Source organism: Varanus komodoensis, unplaced genomic scaffold (genome assembly GCF_004798865.1).
Source record: "Varanus komodoensis strain SLA01 unplaced genomic scaffold, ASM479886v1 scaffold77, whole genome shotgun sequence".
Taxonomy (NCBI): domain Eukaryota; kingdom Metazoa; phylum Chordata; class Lepidosauria; order Squamata; family Varanidae; genus Varanus; species Varanus komodoensis.
In genome coordinates, this window is record NW_025336442.1 from 2070250 (window position 1) to 2091200 (window position 20951).

Here is a 20951-nt window from a genome sequence, read left to right on the forward strand (position 1 = left end):
GGGTGAAAACGAAGGGGCCGCTGGTGAGTGGTTCTGCATCCCTGCTGTAACGCCTGAAAGACCTTCCTGAGAAGCCTCTCCAGCAGCCGTACCTAACCAGTGCCCTTGAGGGGCACCGGACTAAAACTCCCAGAATCCCCGTACGAGCCCAACACACCTCAAGCACTCCAGTTAGGCAAGGCTGACAGACAGACCTTGTTCCCACTACATGGATCCCTCATCTTAGAACTACTTACAAATAAAAGGAGCGGACCCAGTTTTTTTCCGGATATCCATGTAGCTTTATTTAAACATTGACAAGACCAGGTGCCTGGTGAGCGTGGCTTTTCGGCATGGCGAGTGTGCAGGGCAGGGGGTGCCTTTCTCCTATTACATCGGATGCGGAAGAACGCAGAAGCTAGAGGTGGCTTTTGGATCCTCTTTACTGCCAGAAACATCGACAAGGGGAGAAGGGAGCGGGGCTTGGACGTTCACAAGCACAAGCACGCTGGGCCACAACCAACACCTTTCCGGCTGGAGGCAAAAGCTCTGAAAGGCTTGCCACCGCTTGCTCCCTTCCCTGCCAGAGGCTTGAGCCCCACCCTACTGAACAGAGCAATTTCTAGCCCCAGGACACGCTGTGCTCCGAGTGCCTGTTTTTACAACGAGTTTGTTGCCATTAAAAAAAGTCACCTTCCCGCTAGACAGATGGACCGAACAGTAGTGCAAATTCTTATGGGTTCCTTGATTCTTAGTGCAAGACCTCCTAGAAGCAGGAAATCAAAGCACACAAGCCCCTTCAAAGGTGTGTTATGCTCTTCTTTTAATGCCGAAGAGGGAATTAAAGGCATACAGACCAGACTGCTCAGCTCCAGTCACCAAGATCCAGCAACCAGGCTGCTTGCCCCGGCGACAAGTTCTGAGAAGGGCAGAAAAGACCCGATGCTTCTCAGGCTACACAGTTGCCAGGAAAGCAAAAACCAAAAACAGACCAGCTGCTATATTTTAAAAAATCATAAAGGGGAAAGGGTTGTAGTTTTAGCCTTAGAGAAAATATTGGTAGCATCTCAAAACGTGCCCAAAAGAGAAAGTAGAACAGGACTGACAGAAGGTAGTTTTCCAGAGGCACGTGGCAACTTCAGTTCCCAGCCTTCCTATCGTTGGCCATGCTCGTCAGAGACTTTTGGAATCCGAAATCCAAAACATTGGGCCCAGCTTCTGGTCAGCCCTGATGCAGAGGAATGCTGTCTCTCTTAGTGTTTTTAAATCACCATCTCCTCTCCAAAGGGATGTTTTTGAACTGACTGCAGTGTTTCAAACACCCCCAAGTGTTAGGAGGGAAAAGAACTGTTTAGAAGTCAGTTTCAGAAATTAAATACACACACTGCTCCGTGTAGATTATGATTTCTGCCACCAAAGGGGCTTTGCTACTGGAAAATCACTTTTACAGACCAGTATCCTTATCCAGACAAAAGATTAGGTCAGGTAACACCTTGGAGTCGTGGCATTTTATGGTTTGTCCCATCCAGGAATGGGTAACAAATGAATCAGGTTTAGATCCAATTTCAGAACAGGAAAGGGCAGTGGGGAGGGAGCGGGATTTTGAAGAAGAAAGTCACATTTTGCATAGTGATCCAAGGTAAAACAACAGAAGATTTAAAAAACAATGCCAGCATCAAGAGTGGTGGGCGCAGGAAGAAAAAAAGAACAAACGTCTTCTGATCACCTCCTCCAAAAACGGCCTAGCTCAGCCTCTGCCCTCCACGTGCACAGGGACTCCAGCTTCCAGCCAACACGTCCCACGGTCCAGAATGCAGGAGGTCACTGTCCAGAGCACCTAGAGGGTGCCCAGTTGCAAAGGGCCGCCTACCCAGTGAGCCAGTGGTTCAGCTGGCGTGCCACAAAATGAGGGCCGTCATGTCGTGAAAGAAAGGCTGAAGAAAGAATCCCGTCTTTGGCTTGCGCGACAGCCGAGGGCTCGGGTGCGGGAGGCATGGCGCTGCCGCGGGAAGGCTGGATGGGGCCAGGCACGTCGCGCTGCCGCCCTGGTCCGGCTTTTTGATCCAGGGACAGCTCCGAGCGTTTAGCACAAGCTGGGGTCCCCCTTCCTGGCAGCGAGAGCAGCGGCATCACATACTTCCCGTCCAGCAACGTACAACACCGTCTCCCGTCTGCGCAGCTGGTCCTCTTGCCCCGGCCGCCCTCGGCCCTCCTCGCCTCCCTCAAAGCCTTCGTCCCGAAGGAGCGGGCGGTCTCGCCACGTGCGGCAGGCTGAGCAGGGGTCTTGACTCGTCTGGTTCTGGCTGGGAAAGGGAACAAGGGGGCGGGACAGGCAGCGGCTCCCCCCTGGCTACTTGGTCTGAGGTGCTGGCTTGCCCCTGCCCCTCTGCGAAAGAGCCTCAGGGCTGCTCCTTGTCCGCCCGCCAAAGCCGCTCCTTGACCTCCAGGGGCAGGGTGTTGAAGAGGTCCTCTTCCACCACCAGCCCGCTCCGCTTCAGCAGAGGGCAGTCGCCCAGCTCCACCGGCAGGCACTCCAGGCGGTTGCCTCGCAGTTCGATCTGCGACAGGCTCGCCAGCTCGCCCACCCGGGAGGGCAGGGCCTGCAGCACGTTGTTGCCCAGGTGCAAAGTCCGAAGTTTCCGGCACTGGAAGAGCTCGGCGGGGAGGCTCTCGATCTGGTGAAAGGAGAAAGATTGCGGGGGGTTGGGGGGTACAAGGAGAGTCAGGCGAAAGGAAACAATCAGGCAGGGCCCTGGTGGTCTCAAGGACCCCTTATTGGCCTTCCCTTCCCCACCACTGACTCGGGACTTAGTGAAGCCCAAACATCTGTTGGCACTGTGGCTGCCAGTACTGGCCAGGCCTCGCAATGCCCCCCGGGCCAAGCCCCCCTTGCCTCCCTTGCTCTGCTCTGCTCTGCAAAAACATGCTAGGCTTCAGGTTTCCTTCCCCTGGAAGAAAAGAACTCTCCTCCAGCAAGCCCTCGGGCAGCTACAGCAGCGGGAGAGGGGCACGAAGGGAGCACAAACAACTATTATGTCTCTTCATTTAGCAGAAGAAAACTTCAGTAGCAGTGAAGTAGCAAGTGAGCGTCAGGTTTCCTCTGCAGACTTGATGTTTACAAGAAAAAAACAGTGGAAAAAACGGGGTGGGGAAGAGTCCCAAGGAGAAGATATGGCCAAACACCAGCCTGCAATGTCAGGCAGTCTGAGCACATGGATTCACAAGGCTCTCTGCAGATTAAGTAAGTGAGTTTAAGGCAACTTGGAAGCAAGCGGGGTCAGGTCTGGCTGAAACGAGGTGAGCGGGGAACAGGTGAGCAAAAGGGCCTGCTCTGCCATCGCACCTCGCCTTTGGGATTCCCTTCCAAGGGAGGCGTGACGCACCCACGTCACTGCTTTCGTTGCCAAGTCACGGCCTTTTTGTAAGGTATTTGCTTTTAGGACTATGTTCTCTCCGGTCCTGCTGCTGGTTCCATTGTTTATATGGTTTCCCCTCCTGCATGCATTCTATACTTGCACTTTACATTAGTATTATAGAATTGTAGTTTTAGCTATTATCCTTTTATCTGTCATTTTTATCTGTGCTGCCATGCTATGTTTGTGGTGTGAGCTGCCCAGAGAGCTCTCAGGCTATGGGGCAGCACGCAAATGCAATCAATCAATCAATCAATCAATCAATCAATCAATCTATCTATCTGTCAGGTTGGATGGCTCAAATGGTGTGACCAGTCCGAGAGCTCTAGCTATGGGTGGTATGGAAATATAATAATAAGCACCTAAAGTTGCAGTAGGGAAGGCTGTGATATGTAAGCAGACCAGTGCTCTCTCTGGAAATGCGGCAGCTGGTATTCTCATCACTGTCTGATGCTTTCCAGAACTTTGGAATCCCCTGTACGGCAGAGCACCACGGAAAACGCAGGGCCTTAACTGCAACACGGCAGGAAACCGCTCTCAGGGTCCTGTGAAGGGCACTATTTGAAGCCAGACTGAGGAGTCTGACCAAGTGCTTAGAGCTGGGGGTGGGGGAGGCTGTCATTCGGGGCTAGGGGCGCCTTTGGCCCTAGGAGAAACCCTCCTGGGCACCAGCACAAAATGGCTGCCACAGAGCCATGGCAAAGACCGAGGGCAAGGCAGAAGTCGGTCTGAATCCCAGCATATTCAACAACTCCTCTGAGCCCAGCTTCCAACATCAACGCAAGCCTATTCATGGCAACTCTGGTCGCTGATAGCATGCCACTTTTTTTAAATGAAAGGGGTGGGACGTCTTGGCAAAGTTGCTAACCCATTCCGGGAACTGGTGGGCCTTTTGTGTCTAAACATGCATAGAATTTATGCTTCAAAAGACTGATTTCAGAAGCATTTTTGATCCCAGGCCAGTTCACACATGAGGGAAGCAGAGGGGTGCTCTCCCCGCAGCCCTGTGGGGACGCCGGCAAGCGGCTCTCAGACACGCTTCTCCACCCTTGCCTCATCGGCCCCCGCCCTTCCTCCCCCCACTCCCACTATCCAGACACCCCGCTTCACCGTACATGGGGCACCAGACCACTGAACTAACTCCAAGCTCTGTTTATAGCTGCTGCCATAATAATAGGCTTGTTGTTCTTCAGGCGGATAGTTTCGGCAAGCTGAAATTACATGTCGCACGTGTGCCTTTGGGTGTGCGCTTGTGCTGGGGCTTAAAATGCAAAGGGGAGCAACCGCGGTGGCTTGTGGGTGCAGATGGGGCACTCGCTCACTGTGTTTGCTCGGTGCTGGGAAGGCTAATACTGTGCCTGGTGGGCGTGACCTGGCCTAGATCACCAGAGATTCAGCAGAGAGCAGCCCCTGGCTCGCGGCCGGGTGGGCAACCCGGCAGGACGGGCCTTGCGAAGAAAGGCGGAGGGCTCCTGGAGCAGCGGGCTGGGGCCTCGCCTAAGCCAGAGTTCAGAATGAAAACATGCTCCATATATATGTGGGGGGGGGGCATACCACCCCCCTTCCTTACCCTGTTGGCCGTCACAGCGAGGTTTTGCAGATTCTGCAACAGCCCAATGTCTGCTGGGATGGAGACCAAGAGATTGTGGCTGAGATCCAAATACCGGAGCTTCCGGCAATAGAAGAGCTGGGTGGGGATCTTCTCGATCTTGTTGCGGTTCAGGTAAAGGCGCTCCAGATTGGTGAGGTTGCCGATCTGCACGGGGATGTAGGCGATGTGGTTGTACCACAGCTTAAGGCAAGTGAGACGGTGCAAGTGCTGGAAGCTGATGATCTCTTCGATGGTCTTGAGGTTATTGTCTTTGAGGTCTATCTCCTGGAGATTGTGGAGGCTAAAGATGGAGTGAGGGATGCGCTCCAGGTCGCAGCGGATGAGCTCCAGCTCCGTCAGGTTGACCATCTTCTTCAGGCTGTTGAGAACGATGAGCTTGGTGCCCTCGTTGTTGATGGAGAGCTTCTGGAGATGAACCCCCACGTCTGTCACAACCTGGGGCAGCTTGGTTAAATTGCTCTTCAGCCTCAGCACCCTCAGCCTCTTCAGCTCCCGCAGGCCATCAATCACAATATACCGGTTGTTCTCGGCGCTCAGGTTGCCTGTCAGATGGAGCTCCTCCAAAGTCTTCAAGCTATAAATCCACAGTGGTATCTCCTTGATGTCTGTGAATTTGATGTGCAAGGATTTCAAGTTTTCCCTCAGGAAGGCCAGTGCTGGGGCCTCGATTTTGGCAGCCGTGTGGTACAGCCACAGCTCCTTGAGGCTGGTGAGCTGAGCAATGCTTGGCGGGATGGTGACATCCGGGATGAGCTCCAGCTTCAAGACCTCCAGCTCCACAAGGTCGAAGACTGTGTCTGGGATGCCGCTGAGCATGAAGAGATGCAGCTCCAGCTTGTCCTGGGAGTTCTTGGTGATCCTCTGGCGCAGCTTATCCAAGGTCCACTCGTTGTTGAGGTTCAGCTGCCGAAGTTTGTTCTCGCTCACCTCGGAGAGGAAGACAGCAAAGCGCTTGGAGTACAGGGGGTCATACTGGTCAATGAGGTGCAGCATGAACGCAAAGTCATTCTTGACGTCAGGGATGTCGCTGTAGCTGCTCTCTTCCCGGATGGACTCGAAGGAGTACTTCTTGAGCGAGCGGCGGAGCATCCACCAGAGAGTGTACATGCAGATCAAGCCGTAGAAGATCACCAGGCTGATGTAGAAGGAAGCCAGGATTTTGAAGAGGGTGGCCAGTGGGTGAGCACAACGGTACATGCGATAGCCCGTCAGGCTCTCGATGTCCACCTTGCAGTCGACATCGAAGGTAATGTTGTTGACGTAGTAGACAGTGTAGGAAATGATGAGGATGAATTTGATGACCTTGATGATGGTCTGTCTCATGTAGAGGCGATAGACGATGTCTCCTTCCTCCACATGCGTGCGGAACTTCTTGACCTTCTCAAAGAGGGCTTTGGCTTGCTCCCCTTCCTTCTTGTCCAAAACGCCGTTCTCCGTCCGGTCGACAATCCCTTGCTCGACGCGAGACTTGGTCCTGTGCAACATCGGGGCCGTGGCTTCCACATCCTCACTGACTGTGGAAGATTTCTTTTCCGTGGAGCCGTTCATCTTCCCAAAGGCTGGCTTGGGGTCGCTCTCTTCCACCACCGTCTCAGATAGAGCCCTTGTGGTCCATGGGGAGTCAAAGCACTTGAGCAGGATGGAGACAAAATGCTCCAGCTTGGAGCTGGTCCTGGGAAACTTGAACCAGAAGTTGCTGCAAGCCAAGAAGATCAGAGTGTGAAGCAGCACCAGGTAAGGGAAGTACTTGGCAAACCAATGGAGGCGGTTTTCATAGCAGACGGCGTCCACGTAGTTATACTGGTGCCTGTCGAGGTCGTACTTGATCCCGGTTGGACCCGTGTCTGGCGAGGGCACCAGAGAAGAGTTGTAAAAGCTCGCATCAGAGCTTGCAGATGGCCAGTCCCTGGAAGAGTCATTGCAAGCATCTTTGGTAACCCATTTGCAAGGCAAGCAAATCATTTTGTCCTGGGTGACTTGCAGCGTCCCACCAAACACAGCAATCATCAGCATTACGATGGAGATGTAATCGGTGAACACATCCCACCAGGGCTTCAGGATGCGGTACGCTGGCTGGGTGTCGGCAAAGTAGCGCAATTCTGTGACCGGAATCATGGCTCACCTGGCAAGCGGAAAACCACAAAGACGGAGGTTACTGTCAAGGAACGGCACTTTCTCGTCCTGAAGGAGGGACAGCGGGGGGGCGGGGCGGGGGGGGAACCTGGTGGCCTCCAGCGGTTTGGGACTGCGCTACCAGAAAGGTCAAGGGCGCACCACTATGGAAGTCACAGCCCCAAAGCATCTGGTGGGCACGACGCAGTCAGTCCCTGGACGGCCACCGTTCCCCCAATCTGGTGCTTGCTCTGCAATGTTCTTGACTCCACTTCCCATCAGCCACAGCAAGCATGGCCAATTGCAATTCATGCATTCCATCACTACCTTCTCCACCACCCACTGCCCCAAGTCCTCTGGGCAGTTTTGTAGCATACAAATATGCTATAAAATCTTTTAACATACAGAATTTAAAACATTTTGAAGCAGTTAAATACAATTAGTTATGAAAACTACCGGAGCTGATTTAAACAAGAAAAAACTAACTTCAAAAAGTCCTGTCACATGATGCCGGGGAGCTGAAGTCATAAGCTGTGCCGAAAAAATGTCCACGTGCACACTGGGAAGGCGTCGCCAGGGACAGCGTCCCACAGCCGCTGGGCCAACACCAAGGAGGCCCCCCAGGTCTGCATCCTCCACACCTCACCCCCTGAGCTAGGCCAGGATCTATTCCGGGGGGAGGGGGGAGCTCAAGGCCCACCCTCTGCTTCACGCTACAGCGCTAGGAACCAGCATAGCTCATGGCGAGGGTTGAGGAGAAGAGAGGGCCATTTTGGCTAATCAGGCTGGATAGAAATTTAGTAAGCAAGTAATAAGAGCTCCCAATAGTTGGAAAATTTGAAGAAAACATGCAGTTATTATTTTCCTTGGGCTGAGCACTGTATGTATGTATGTATGTATGTATGTATGTATGTATGTATGTATGTATTAAAAGCTTTTCTATCCTGTGCCCTACAGAGAACCCCGTGGAATTTGGAGAGAGGCCGCACCTGCTCTTTGCCCTAGCGCCACGGGACAGGGCAGAATTCCCCCAGGGCTGATGGCCACAGCGAGTGAACACGCAAGTCCCTTTTCCATGGTTACCGCAACCTACTCTGACAGATCCTGGAGCATAATGCAGGCTGTGGGGTGGGTTCTTTTCTGGCAAAACAAAAGGTGCTGGGGCCCAAAGTGACTCAGGCCTCCCTGCAGAAAGCGCTCATGTAACCCCTGGGCATCGGCTGTTTATTTCCTTTTCTTCCCATTAGCTCAGTGAGCAAAAGACAGGGGAGATCAAAATCAAAGAGCCGTTCTCTGGCTGGCCACTCCTACCTGGCAGGAGGATTCTCCACTGGGACGCAAAAAGAGGCTCACGGGAGAAAAGCAGCAGCAGCTGCTTTCTCCTGCAGCCCAGCATCAAAAGGGACGGTGAGCACTCAGGTATTCGGGATGCCTTGTTCAGAAACTCAGTGATTATCCCCCACCCCCGGCCCCGCCAAAGTGTCAAAAGCCTCAGGGTCCAATTCCATTTTTAAAAAACACTCACAGGGCTCACATTTTCATCTTACATCCTAAAACATCAGACCAAGGGGCCAAAACTGTCCCTGGTGGGTCCCACCAGCGGCTAATCACAGTCTCCCTCGGGTTGAGCAGAGGACTCAAGCAATCAGGCCACCGGAAAGATGCCTATTTTGGGCTCGTTCTCTCTGGGGTGGCAGAGTCTTGGCTGCCTCACTTGCAGATGTAGCTGAAAGTGCACCAAACGAAACAGGAGCGAAATGCCCCACTGAAAAGGCTCCCGCTTTCGAAAGTTCTAGCTTCTAAGAACAGGTTTTAGGTACCCCAAGGTTCTAGAATGGACAACCCTGGCGAAAATCTGTCTGTGTGTCCACCGTTTTCTTAAATTTCAACAATACCAGGGAAATACTGCTCTTGTCATTATGTGTGTTCAAATACCAAGTCCAAGCAGAGACATGTTGTAACACCAAAATCTTATCAGGGGTGCACTTTACGCATCTTTACACAGGAAAAAGGTCTACATTTCCAAGCATGCCCAGCCATCTTCAGTGACTCATAACAGAGAAGTAGGCACATTCATGTTTAGCACTGAGTTTTCCCCATAAATGTTTCAGGTTAAATACTTGCACTGTATTTGGACAGAGAATTAACACTATATACTTTTGTAAGCTTTGTTTTTGACTAGACACAAGCAAAAGCAACATCTAAATTAGATCTCTCTTGGGCAGCAAAAAACTTTCTTCCACAAGCTGGTTTCCCCCACCCAGTGTAAATGGCCTTATGCAATTCGACTTAAGATAACTTGCCTGGGAAAACATTTCCAGAAAAACCACATGAGATAAAGCGATACAAGGGAAGGAAAAACACACAAGTCCTTGTAAGAGCACCTCCCGATCAGCGAGGTGGAAGAGCATCGGCATTACGGGAACGTTGCAAGAAAAAAATGGCACAAGAGAATTTGATTTATTGCATCAATATCCTGCCCTTGAGTGCATACATAATACACAAACAAGATTCTACTTGTCTACTCTAGCCGGTCACGACAAAGAAGGACTAAACATACAGAAGCCCAAAACAAAGGATAATTAAGGACAGTTTCAGTGGAAGATGCCAAAGACAACAAGTAAAACCGAGATTTAGGGTCACAACTGGTTGTTCCTGCATATTTGGCCCTCTCTCATTTGGACTCCTAACCCCCCTTTTTCCCAAAGCAGAACAAGTCTGGCAACAGACCCTGGCCTGGTCTGAATGATCAGGGCAGCTAAAGCCTTACTGTACGCATCTCCCTAACTATATGGCTTCCCTGGTCATTCAGACCTGGTTGGCATGACCTGCTTGGAATGGGCAGAGACCCTCAAGCCACCCAACAGCAGCCCACGCTGCCCTGCCCTGCCCAAGAAGCCGCACCACCTGGGTTCAGACAACACTGCACGCCGTGTTAGCGTGGGCAATCTGCGAAAGCCACTCCGAAGCGGCAGTGCACTGCAGGGCCTTCCTGGAGACACTGCAATCATTTGAGTTGGGATGCTATGAAGAACTAAGTTTGAAAGAAGCAGCTGATCAGCTGCTCAAGGCCAAACCAAAGTTGGAGGGTCCTATAAGAGGGCGAACGCCACCCTTGGATGCATAGCCAGAAGCGTGGCCTCCAGATCGAGAGAGGGATTACTACCACTCTACACGACTCCGGTGCGCCCGCAATTGGAATATTGTGCTCAGTTCTGGGCCTCTCATTACAGGAAGGATACAGCCAGGTTGGAGTCAGTGCAGCGTAGGGCCACAAGGTTGGTGGCCGGTTTGCAGGGGATGCCATATGAGGCGAGACTGAGGGAACTGGGCCTCTTCAGCCTGAAGAAGAGGAGACTCAGGGGGGATCTGTTGGCGACATACAGGTATGTGAGGGGGTGTCACACGGAGGTGGGTAGAGGCCTGTTCTCCCCTGCAGAGGAAGGCAGAAAGCGCTCCAACAGAGCAAAGCTCAGGGAGCCAAGGTTCAATTCGGGTGCCAGGAGGAACTTCCGCACAGTCGGGACCCCGAGGGTGTGGAATGGGCTTCCAAGGGAGGTGGTTGAGGCCCCATCGGTGCGGGTGTTCAAGGACAGGGTGGACATGCACATGGTGGGCATGTCATGAGTGGAGCCGGCTGGAGCCGGGGGTCAGACTAGATGGCCCGGGAGACCCCTCCTGGCTCACTGTCTCTATGTTTCTAACCTCTGGACATCCATTTGGCTTCTCCCACCCTCACAGAGACGCTCCCTTGACACCCACGTCGTGCTGGTTCCAGTGCCAGGAGAAGACCTATCCTCCCAGGCATTCTAGTCATCCAATTTCTGGTTTTCAAAATCTGTTGCTGTGCTTTGAATCTTTGCACTGCTGTCTGGTATTACTTTGTTTTTAGCCTCTGCTCTATATCATAGCTTGTAAAGTTTTTATAGTGTATTTTACGGATTTAATTCTTTGGAGCAGACCAGAGAGCTCTGTCTGTTGGCTGGGATAGAAATATAAATACAAACATATATTCAGGCAGGGATTTAACCTCCCAGGCTAAGGTGTTTCAGTGCTGGTTCTCCAAGTTTTCGACAGTTTTATCAGCTGCACCTATCAGTTTCTATTTTTTTTGCACCACGAGCATCAGAGTAACAATTCCCATTTTTCAGCCATGCATGTTGATCGTTTACTGCAGGCTTTCCAGGAAGCACAAACACTGGGCACCTTCAGGAGCAGGGAGGAAAAGCTGCTTACAAGAAGACACCACTCGGAAGGCAAGAGTTAAACAGGCATTGCTCTGTCGGACTGAGGCGGCCTTCGCCGAGTGCTCTGGGAGACCCATTAAGCCGGGGGATGCAGGAAGACTCTGAGGCACCCGGATGGCCACGTCCCCTTCCTGCCTGCCTGCCTGCCACAGATTGTTTGGCGGCTTCCTGACTTCAGGCTGGGCAGTGCAAGGTCTGCAGCTCAGCGGGAAGCCGGGGAGGCAGGGGAGTGGCGGGTGGTGTCAGCAGCCCTGCTAGTAAGGAAGTCCTGGTCCCGCTGAGCACCACCCTGTGTCCTATTTCGTACCTGGAGAAAATGCTGCACAAATGCCAGGGGTGCTTCCAGGCACGATTTGGTTGTGCAAGTGCCCCGCCTCACGCGCAGAATTTTGGGAAGATCAGCAGCAGCCTCTGGCTGAGCGAGGCCCTTGAGCCATCCACCCCCAGGTGTCCACACAGAGTGGCAGCGAAGATGCGCCAGGGTTTCAGACAGCCACCCCCCTCCCAGTGGAAAAAATACCTGCGTCGTGTCAAATGTCTGCAAATGGAATATCCCACTTATTCTGTCTCCACACTGGTCAATAGCTGAAGCTTTTTATAGGTGAAAGATATTTATAGGCCAAAACAGGGCAGCTGAAGTCCGTTCCAAAGTGAATTTGTCAGCCTTTTCTGGAAGGGTGGGCGAAATGGCATCGCTCTGTGTGGTGTGGAAGGGATGGTAAATCCCAGGGGCCGGAGGCATGAGCGCATCGTGGGGCGGGGGGATGCAGCGAGCTAGCGGAGCCACGGCGGCCTCACTCCCCTTCCACACAAACACCGCATGATGTCGTTGCTCCAGATCTGAACCGACAAGCGCTTGCTCCTGGCCTGCCCTGGCCTTGCAGCCACAAGGAACGGCTGAAGAAAGCGAGAAACAGAATGCCGACAGCGTGACATCACAGCTCCCCAAAGACAAAAGCCTCTGGGGCCGGGGGGGGGGGGGGCAGTACGAAGGAGAGCGCCATGCGGGGTCCCTAGGAGGAGTGAGCCCGAGTTTGAGAAAGGCTTCGGCGAATGGGGCGGCATAAAAACGTTTTAATAAATAAATAAATAAAGGCAGCATGATTACAGCCTTGTCAGAAAGCAAATTCTTGCTGACCCCACAAAAATGCTTAAAAAGAGGATTGTAGGGGATACGTATCCCTTGCAAAATGTTCTGTCCCTGCCCTCCGCACAGTTCTGGAAGGCCGTTCCCATGTGCAGAGGTTCACATAAGACCAGAACAGCGGTGCTGGATCACAATGAGGTCCATCTCATCTGGCATTCTGCTCGTGCCGTGGCCAACCAGTTAGACACACAGAAGCAGAGCAAGTCAGGAGGGGCCTCCCGGGCCATCTAGCGTGACCCCCGGCTCCAGCCCGCTCCGCTCACGGCACGCCCACCAGGCGCCTGTCCAGATGCCCACAGGAAACCCACAAGTGGGGCCGGGGTACCACACCGCCCTCCTACCCATTTCCCCCAGTAACTGGTGTTTGCACCCTAATACATCTGATACTGGAACAAGCATAGCGCCATCAGGACTAGAGCTGGACACCGACCGATCCCACAGCCAGCAGGACAGCGTCAAGGGCCAGAGCTGCATTTGCTCACCCTCTCGCTCACTTTTCCCAAAAGCTCACTTCCTTAGCTTCCTGACAGCACTTTAAAAAAACGACGACGTTCACTAGCTTCTTACCTGGTTTAAAACTTATCTGTCTCCTCCTTTGCAAAAAGAAAAAAAAGAAAAAGGCTGGAGAGCAAGCAAATGGAAATCAGATTTCATCAACACTTACATCCAGCAAACGTCCCAAAACAGGCTGCCTGAAATACTGAATGAAATCACACGCACAAGGCTCTGCCTTGTTGCAGTGCTCCAAGAGGCCAGTAAGAACTCCCTGCACTTCCCCCAGAACCAGGACAGGCCACCCGCCTCCCTCGCAGCCTTTACAAACGCGAGTGCCAAGGTGGTGGGGGGATTCCTTTCAAAGAACTTGGCGCGTCCGGCTCGCTTTTGTGGCAAAGTGCGCTTGGCACCAAGAGAACTGAAAGACTTTCTTGGAAAAGATGAGAAGCGGAGTGTTTGTGTGGAAGAAGCCCAAGCAAACCAAGGTCCGTTCGTCTCAGGGCATTTTTGATGGTGCAAGACTGCAGAAAGCCGAGCACAAAAGCCGAGCAGAGAGTAACTCTGTGTCGGGAAAACTCAACTGGCTAAGCCACACTAGGCCGCTTCTGTCCTCCATGTGTAACCCACTCTTCCTGCAGGGAAAGAGCTCAGCCTGCCATAGAGGTTCCTCCGCCACATTCTCAACAACCAAGCTGTAAAGCAGCTTTGACGGAGGCACAGCAACTGGGACCAGATCGGTGAGCGCAGTGAAAACCTGAACCAGGCTGCCGATCCTAGGCTGGCATGCTGGCCCAGTTCTTCCCAGCCTGGTGCCCACGGGAGGTATTGGGCGACAACTCCCAGCCTCAGAGATGCGTGCATTGTTATGTGTGAGCACGGAAATGGTTGTGCACAAGCCTATGGCCTACAGGCTGCCTTTCCATTTGACCCCCTCGGTTCCCGTCCCATCTTTTCCACCACGACACTGACATGCCCTTGACACCTCCGCCCTGAATCAGAAGACGAGCGGCTCTGGCAGTGCCCCAGCCTGACTTCTCTGCACTGACCAGGATCTCCCCTAACCTGGCACACCCCCAGCCACATCCTGGGACTACGACTGCCAACAATCTGTTACCTCTTCTGGACTGAAGGCCAAGTGCTACTCCAGAGGAAAGCTCCCGGGTGCCACATTGCAGAGGCTGAAAGCAAACAGGGGAGTCCAGTTTAAGAAACACTTCTGCTTCGAGGTGTGATTGCCAGGAACTGGCAAAGAGCCTCGCACACGCCCCCCTGTGCCGAACTGGCTGTCTCTGGGCAGCACCGCAAGGTTTCCGGAGCTATTTCATTGCTCTGCCAGCAGAGAGCCCCTTAACGGGAGACCCGGGGCCATCAAGCCAGGGGATGCCTGCCTGCAAAGCATGTGCGCCGGCCACCAGGCATGGCCCCGCTCCAGCACAGGGTCCGACTCTGCTGCCGCCAGGAGAGGAGCCGGAGTCGTGCTGAGGCAGCACAGCAGCACAGCAAGCTGGGCACATGAGCTGCGAACTTGCCAAGCCATGACGCCCCGAGGCCAGTGGCTCGGAGGGACTGCAGGTGCTTTCAGGAACAGAACTGCACCGCCAGGCGAAGGTGACAAGTGTGCAGAGACGCGTGAGGAGCAGAAAATGGATGACCCAATCCAGCCGCCCCGGTTGCTCACAAGGGCCATGGCCTCTGGCCTCACACTCCTTGGGTTTGACCCCTCTCCCCCTCCTGAAAGGTTGCAATGCCTCTCCTAAAGCTTAGGTATGCACTAAGTGCTTGAGGCTACAATCTACCGTGCCTGGGGACCCACCCCCTTTCGCTTTCACATGGCTGGCATGACCCCCAGAGCATCTGCAAAATGGAATTTGGAATACGAAAAGATTTCATAGCATATTTTGATTGCACTGTCCAGACAGCTTGAGCTACTGGATGGTATAAAAAGGAAAGGTGAACCTTGGACTGAATGACAGGGGACAGCCCTGGCCGAAGGAGTCTATCCCCACCCCAAGGAGTATGCCCCCTTAAATCTGATACTGGTCAAAACAAAGTCAGGCCCGGGAAACCAAAATGGGTTAAACTGGGAAAGAGCGGGCATTTACCTCAGCCAGGGAAGCACTCGGCCGAATAAGCAGGCTACATTCTGCACCTCACTGGAAGAAAAACCTCTCCGACGCCCTTCCTGAAATCTGCCTCCAGGGAGAAGAGCTGCCATGTCCTCAGAAGATGGGAGGACATTCTCCCAAGGTCAGCCTCCCCCAACCCAGGCATCCCTGAATTTGAGTCCACTAATTCCCAGCATCTGACACAGGCCAATCCGACAGTCCCTTAAAAGACCTAGAAAAATTACAAAAAAAAAAAAAAAAAAGAGAGAGGGAGAGAACCTGCTGGGTGCCAAGTGGCGTCTGCCCATGGGCACCACCTTGGAGGCCCCAGAAATAGAGAATCGTGTTACCCATGGTTTTCCTTGGGGAAAATCAGAGTGGTCATTTGGTGATCTTGTCTGATTCTGAATTTGCACCTTCGCAACCCAGTTGAGTTGGAGGAGAGCATACCTGTGCCAAAGCCCACAGTCCTGAGATTGTTTCTTGAGCCAGTAAATATGAAAGAAGCTTGCAAGAACGCAGAGGACTGGGAAAGGAGTAAGTATAAAAGTAAATGGCTCCAGAAAGTATTTTGTGGGGAAGGTTTTCTGCTCATGCGTTCCTCTCCGATTTGCACTGAGACCGGACATTCCAGAGCACGGATGCGCCAAGCATTCTAAGATCTGCCAATTGTGATGCTAAAGTCTTTACCCAGGTTGCAACTGCAGAAGTTTTAAGCCTGTCACCAATGGCAAGAACACCATTTTTGAACAATTTGTCAGGACAAGCATCCGTCCATGATGCGGAGGCATTCCTTGGAAGCTTATTCGGAATTCCTCGGCGAAGGACTTCACAGTGGCCAACCAGGAACACCTCCTCGCACCTCTTTCCCTGCAGACAGCAGCCCCAAGAGAGCACCAGGTGTGTGCTGAGCTCAGGGGCAGGGAAAGATCCAGGAATGAGGGAACGTGCCACGAACGAAGCCGAGCCACCTCCCCTTCCATTGGGTATAGTAGCACATGGCAATGAACATGAAGAAAGAAAGCGGATGCTGCTGCTCTGCGGCCTGAAAGGGTTCCTACACGATTTTTTAACACTGTCACAGAAATCAAAGGGACACCAGAGCTGCCTGACAGAAAGCTTTTTTTCAAGGGTTCTCATGAAGTTCAACGGCAAATTATATGACCAGCTTGGTCACTTCCTTCGCAAAAGCAGAAAGTTTCACTTTATTTCTTTTCACACGCTATTGTGAGTACAATAGTAATTCCACTTTCCAAACACCGTACAAGATGTTATTACCAAGGCATCCATTAGGAGCAGAGGACTAAAGAATCTGTAATTGGTTTAATTAAAGCCAACATGTTAATTGAAGAACGACTCTGTTACTCGTAACAAGCAACAACGGGACGTCCCCAAGGAAGACTCGGCCAGAAGGCAGAAGCAAGAGCACAGGAGTGTGAGAAAAGGCAAGCAGAGGGGATGGCAGCACGCAGAACGCCAGGGCACACGGGGCAGAGGATTGCTGCCAGACGTGGGCAACCTCCAAGCCCGTGCGCTCCACCGCTGGCCTCGGCGTGCAGAACTAAGTGCTGCTCCCCTTCCCGATTCAGAGCCATCCCTCCTCACCCGCTTTTCCCTGTGCTGCTTTGGGCTGTAAAGCCCATTGGAAAGAACTGCCTTGCTTTACTGGTAAGCCACGCCAACAAAACCTTTTGTCTGAGAAGCAGAATAAATCCATTTTCCATAAATAAAAACAACCATGTTCAAAGTCATGGCAAAGCAGTAATGAGATGCAAGAACACTTTTTTCTTCTTGCGTTCTCCTTGCGGCCTGCAGGCTCTTTCCATCTGGCCTCACACCAGGCATTCCTTTCTCTCCCAGCTGTTGCATTTTAGAAGAGTAAAACCACATTACCGAGCACGTCATCCCCAGAGCAACCTCTCAGGAATAGGACAGCAGCCCTTGCCCTGTGCCTGGATGCTTCTGCTATCTGCACTTGAGTCCTCTGTGCTGGAGTTCGATCTTGCTTCCAAGTGCGGGATCCTGAGTGGGCACCGAAGGGACGCATTCCCCAAACGCCATGGGAGCAGCAGCCTGAAACACAAACATAAGTGAGTTACTAATGAGCCAGTTGTGGCTGTGAATGAAACCCTCGAGGGGAAAACAAAAGGCAGGCGGCCCTGTAATACTTCAGCAAAAGACCAATCTTACTCAAGAAAGTCTGTCAGCACAAGAGGAGCAACCACAGGACCTTTCCTATATTTTTGGTTCCTTCTCCTACCATGTAATCCCACCTTCCAGATGCTCTCAAACAAGACTTATAATTTCAAAATTAAAGGGCCGACACTGAAGCGGCAAAGAGTCCACTGGTTCTGCCACGACTACCAAGACAGAAGCGAGACCCACTCTCCGCTCAGAGATTTCCGCCGTTCCTGCCTAAAGGAAGCAGGCCGATTTCTGGAATCACGTGGTCCCTTTTCCTTCCCCAACACAGTCTGAGAAGCCGCGTAAACCCAGATGACCCTCTTCTCCAGAAGTGGAGTCATTCCACAGCCCTTAAAAAACAAGATGCTTCTGTGACAGACAAGGCACAGAGAGGGCTGTCACAGCCCTCCCAGGCAGCAGTAGAACAAGCACATGAGAACCCCAGAGTTCAGGCCCCCAGGAGACAGAGCACACCCCAGTAAGTAACACTTCGAAGTAAAAACAGCTTGCAGAAGGCTCAGCCACAAAAATCCCACAGAGCCAGGACCTTCATCCTCTGTAAGGTGTACTCCGGCTCACCAACTCCCAAACAGCCCTTTCCTGCCGCAACCCCCCCCCCCACACACACACACACACGCACACACATGCAAAGCATTTCCAGCTCCAGTCCTGCCCTCCCACCGTCCCAAAAATCTACCTCGGCCTCCCCGTTTCTTGCCAGGTATCTCTTCCACTTTCCTCCGGGAGATCCCTTTCCTCCTCCTCTGCCGCCGCTCTCTCTGACTCTCCCACAAAAGGGACTCGGAGCAGAGTAACAACTACCCACACACCTTCCCTGGCCCGCTCACAGCTTGACTCACCAGCGTTTCCGGCCAACCAAGCATCAGTCTTCTACCAGCTGCCTTGGCAGATTCGGCACCTCCCGCGCCCGCTTCCTTCTCCAGTCTCCAGTTTCGTCTGCCACCCATGTGGCAAAGGGTCCTTCTCTCCTGCCCTGCCACTCTTTGCTTCCAACCATTTTAACAATCCCTGCCCTAAAAGCTTTCCGACCCTGGAGGCACACCTGCTGGTCAGCCACAGTTCCTTTCATCCATCCACTTCGCCTGTCACCCCACGGCCAGCCCCATAAGTTCAAACACAGCAGACAGGGGACCACTGTGTCCCTGCCCTCCGTTTTCACAGACATCATCAGAGGCAGCCCCACCCCCCGCCGCCCCAATCACCCAACCTCTTCCGCACCTCCTTGCGCCCTCCACCACTTCCTCATGCCCAGCCCCACAAGTGCGGGGAGCGGCAAGCAGCCTAGGAACCCAAGCCCCAATCCCACTTTGGGAAGCCCATTTCCCCAATCAGAAAAGATTTTGTTTCCCATCTGCCCCATTTCCCAACCTCACTGATCCTCCTGCACAGCAAAAGGGATGCTCAGACCTTCTTAAATGGCCCCCGACATGATGGACTTCCAAACCGAGTCCAGGCTAAGTCTCCGTGGATCCCATTTCCCCCGAGTCTCTTGCCTGCCCTTCCCAAGCCCTTGTTGTTGCTGTTGAGTTGCAAAGTCATGCCCAGTGACTCTTCACGACCCCATGGACAACATTCCTCCAGGCTCTCCCATCCTCCACCTTCCCCCAGAGTCCACCCAGCCTCACACCCACCTCAACCTCCTCCGCCCCCTCCTCCTTTCGCCTTCCATCATTCCCAGCATCAGGGTCTGCTCCAGGGAGTCCTTCCTCCTCGTTCGGTGGCCAAAGTATCTGAGCGTCCTTTGATTCCGTCCACGGGGTTTTTGTAGCAAGGACGGCGGAGTGGGGCGCCGTTTCCTCCTCCCGCGGATCACCTTTTGCCAGTGCGCTCTGCTCTGCCCTGTCGGTCTTGGGTGCCCCTCACGGCACAGCTCAGAGCCTCACTGCACTACGCAAGCCCCCTCACCACAGCAAGGCAGAGATGCACAAAGGGGCCAGGCCCTATGCCATCCCAAAGGCCCAGGGCTAAAGCCTGGCTCTGTGGAACCCCCTTTTCACCCCTTTCTCCTTTTCCTTCAGCTCGCAGGTGCTTTCTCTGAGTCCTGCTCCTCCACAACACCCCGAGTCAAGGGCCACTTCACCCTTGCACCGCTAGCCCCACGGGGCGGCCGAGAAACGGCGGCTCGCCCATTCCAGTTTCCAAACTCTCTGCCACCCACACGCCCGTTCCGGTTGCACCCGAGGCCATGGCGCCTCTCCTTTGCCCTCCAGCTGAATGCCAGACCTCAGGCTGCCATCCCTCCGCTAGCTCAGCACCCCAACTTTGCTAAGAGCCCCCCCTTTCCCCAGGTTGCCTCCCCCAAAGCTCACCTGCGGGAAGCCTGCTGCCCCATGTCACCAAATAAAGGGGCTGGCTCGCCCTTTGTGTGCCTGGACCCTTCCCCTCCTGTCTCTCTAAGAAGCCCCCTGCCTGATATTCAGTGGGAAATGCTCTCCATCTGCCCCCCACCCCAGCACTCAGCCCTTCGCTGTCACCGAATCAGGGAGGTAACCAGTCCTCTGGATTCCTAGTCCTTCCCAGACGCCCCTTCCCTGATATGTAAGAAGGGAATAGTCTCCATTCTGCCTACCCCACATTCCACCCCCTTCTCTTACACCAATTAAATGAAGCTACTAGACCTCTGTGTTCCTGCTGCCCTCCCTTCCTCCCTCTTTACCTCTGAAGCTCTTCTCCGATATTCCATGGTCAGGAGGGAACACTCTCCATTCTGCCCACCCCACGTTTCACCCTAATGCTGTATGTTCCTTAGCAATCTTTCTCTCCATCCCCTCTTCTCTCTCTCTGAAAAAGCCCTCCTTGAATCGGGAAGCTGCAGGTGAGACGAGGTGGGATCCTCTCCATTTCCCCTCCCCTCGCTCTTCGCAGCCATCATCAGACAAACGAGGTTCCTAGTCCTCTTGATTCCTAAGCCTCCACCCAATACACAAAGGCAGAGGGAAGACTCTCCATTCTGCCGATCTTGCATTTCAGCCCCTTCGCTTTCGTCCACGGACGAACTCACTAGTCCTCTGTGTTCGTGAGCGCGCTCCCGTCCTCCTCCTCCTCCTCCATCCGATATGCACTGAGATAAAGCCAGGGCAACCCTTTGCATTTCTCTTGCCCCGCCCGCCACAGGCACCAAACTAAAGAGGTTGCTAGTCCTCTGGGTCCTGAGCCCAGTCCGCATCCCCCAACCCGATCCTCTCCTTCCCCCTCCATCCTCTCCCGGCAGCGGGGCCCCCCGGCTGAGGAGAAGCCCCTCGGCGCCGCCACACCCACCTGGCAGCACCTCACCGCCTCACGTCCCTCCGGGGCGCCTTTTGTTTGTCCCTCACTCCCTCATTGCACCACGACAGGCGGCGGCGGCGGCGGCTCCACCCCGGAACTGACCTCACTGAGCAGCCGGCAGGAGCATCCCCGAGCCGCTGCCGCCTCGGCCGCCGCCCGCGGCCGGCCAGGCTCTCCCGGCCGCTCTCGGGCCTCTTCGCCTCTCCCCGCTTCCACCAGACGGCGCCATCTTGGCGAGGCGCTTTGAAGAGAGGGGCGGGGCTCGTTCGACCGCGGCCCGGCGCCATGTTGGGGAAGGGCAATGATGCGGTCGGAGAACTGAATGAGGTGGGGGAGTCCATTTTGGAGACGGGCAAGCGGCGGGCAGCC

The 20951-nt window shown here is 53.7% G+C and overlaps 1 protein-coding gene across 4 annotated transcripts; it reads right to left on the minus strand.

The window, feature by feature from the left end:
* Positions 1-257: 257 nt before the first annotated feature.
* Positions 258-20679, minus strand: LRRC8A (leucine rich repeat containing 8 VRAC subunit A). 4 transcript variants are annotated; one of them, XM_044453124.1, is made up of 4 exons: positions 20574-20679; positions 17004-17183; positions 4963-7126; positions 258-2654 (listed from the first exon to the last, which is right to left on the minus strand). In XM_044453124.1, exons 3-4 carry the CDS (start codon positions 7117-7119, stop codon positions 2379-2381), a joined length of 2433 nt encoding a protein of 810 aa, XP_044309059.1. In that variant the 5' UTR covers positions 7120-7126; positions 17004-17183; positions 20574-20679; the 3' UTR covers positions 258-2378. The 4 variants fall into 4 exon arrangements, with proteins under 4 accessions (XP_044309059.1, XP_044309058.1, XP_044309060.1 ...); XM_044453123.1 differs by lacking the exon at positions 20574-20679 and adding an exon at positions 18155-18423; XM_044453125.1 differs by lacking the exon at positions 20574-20679 and adding an exon at positions 17301-17321.
* Positions 20680-20951: the final 272 nt, after the last annotated feature.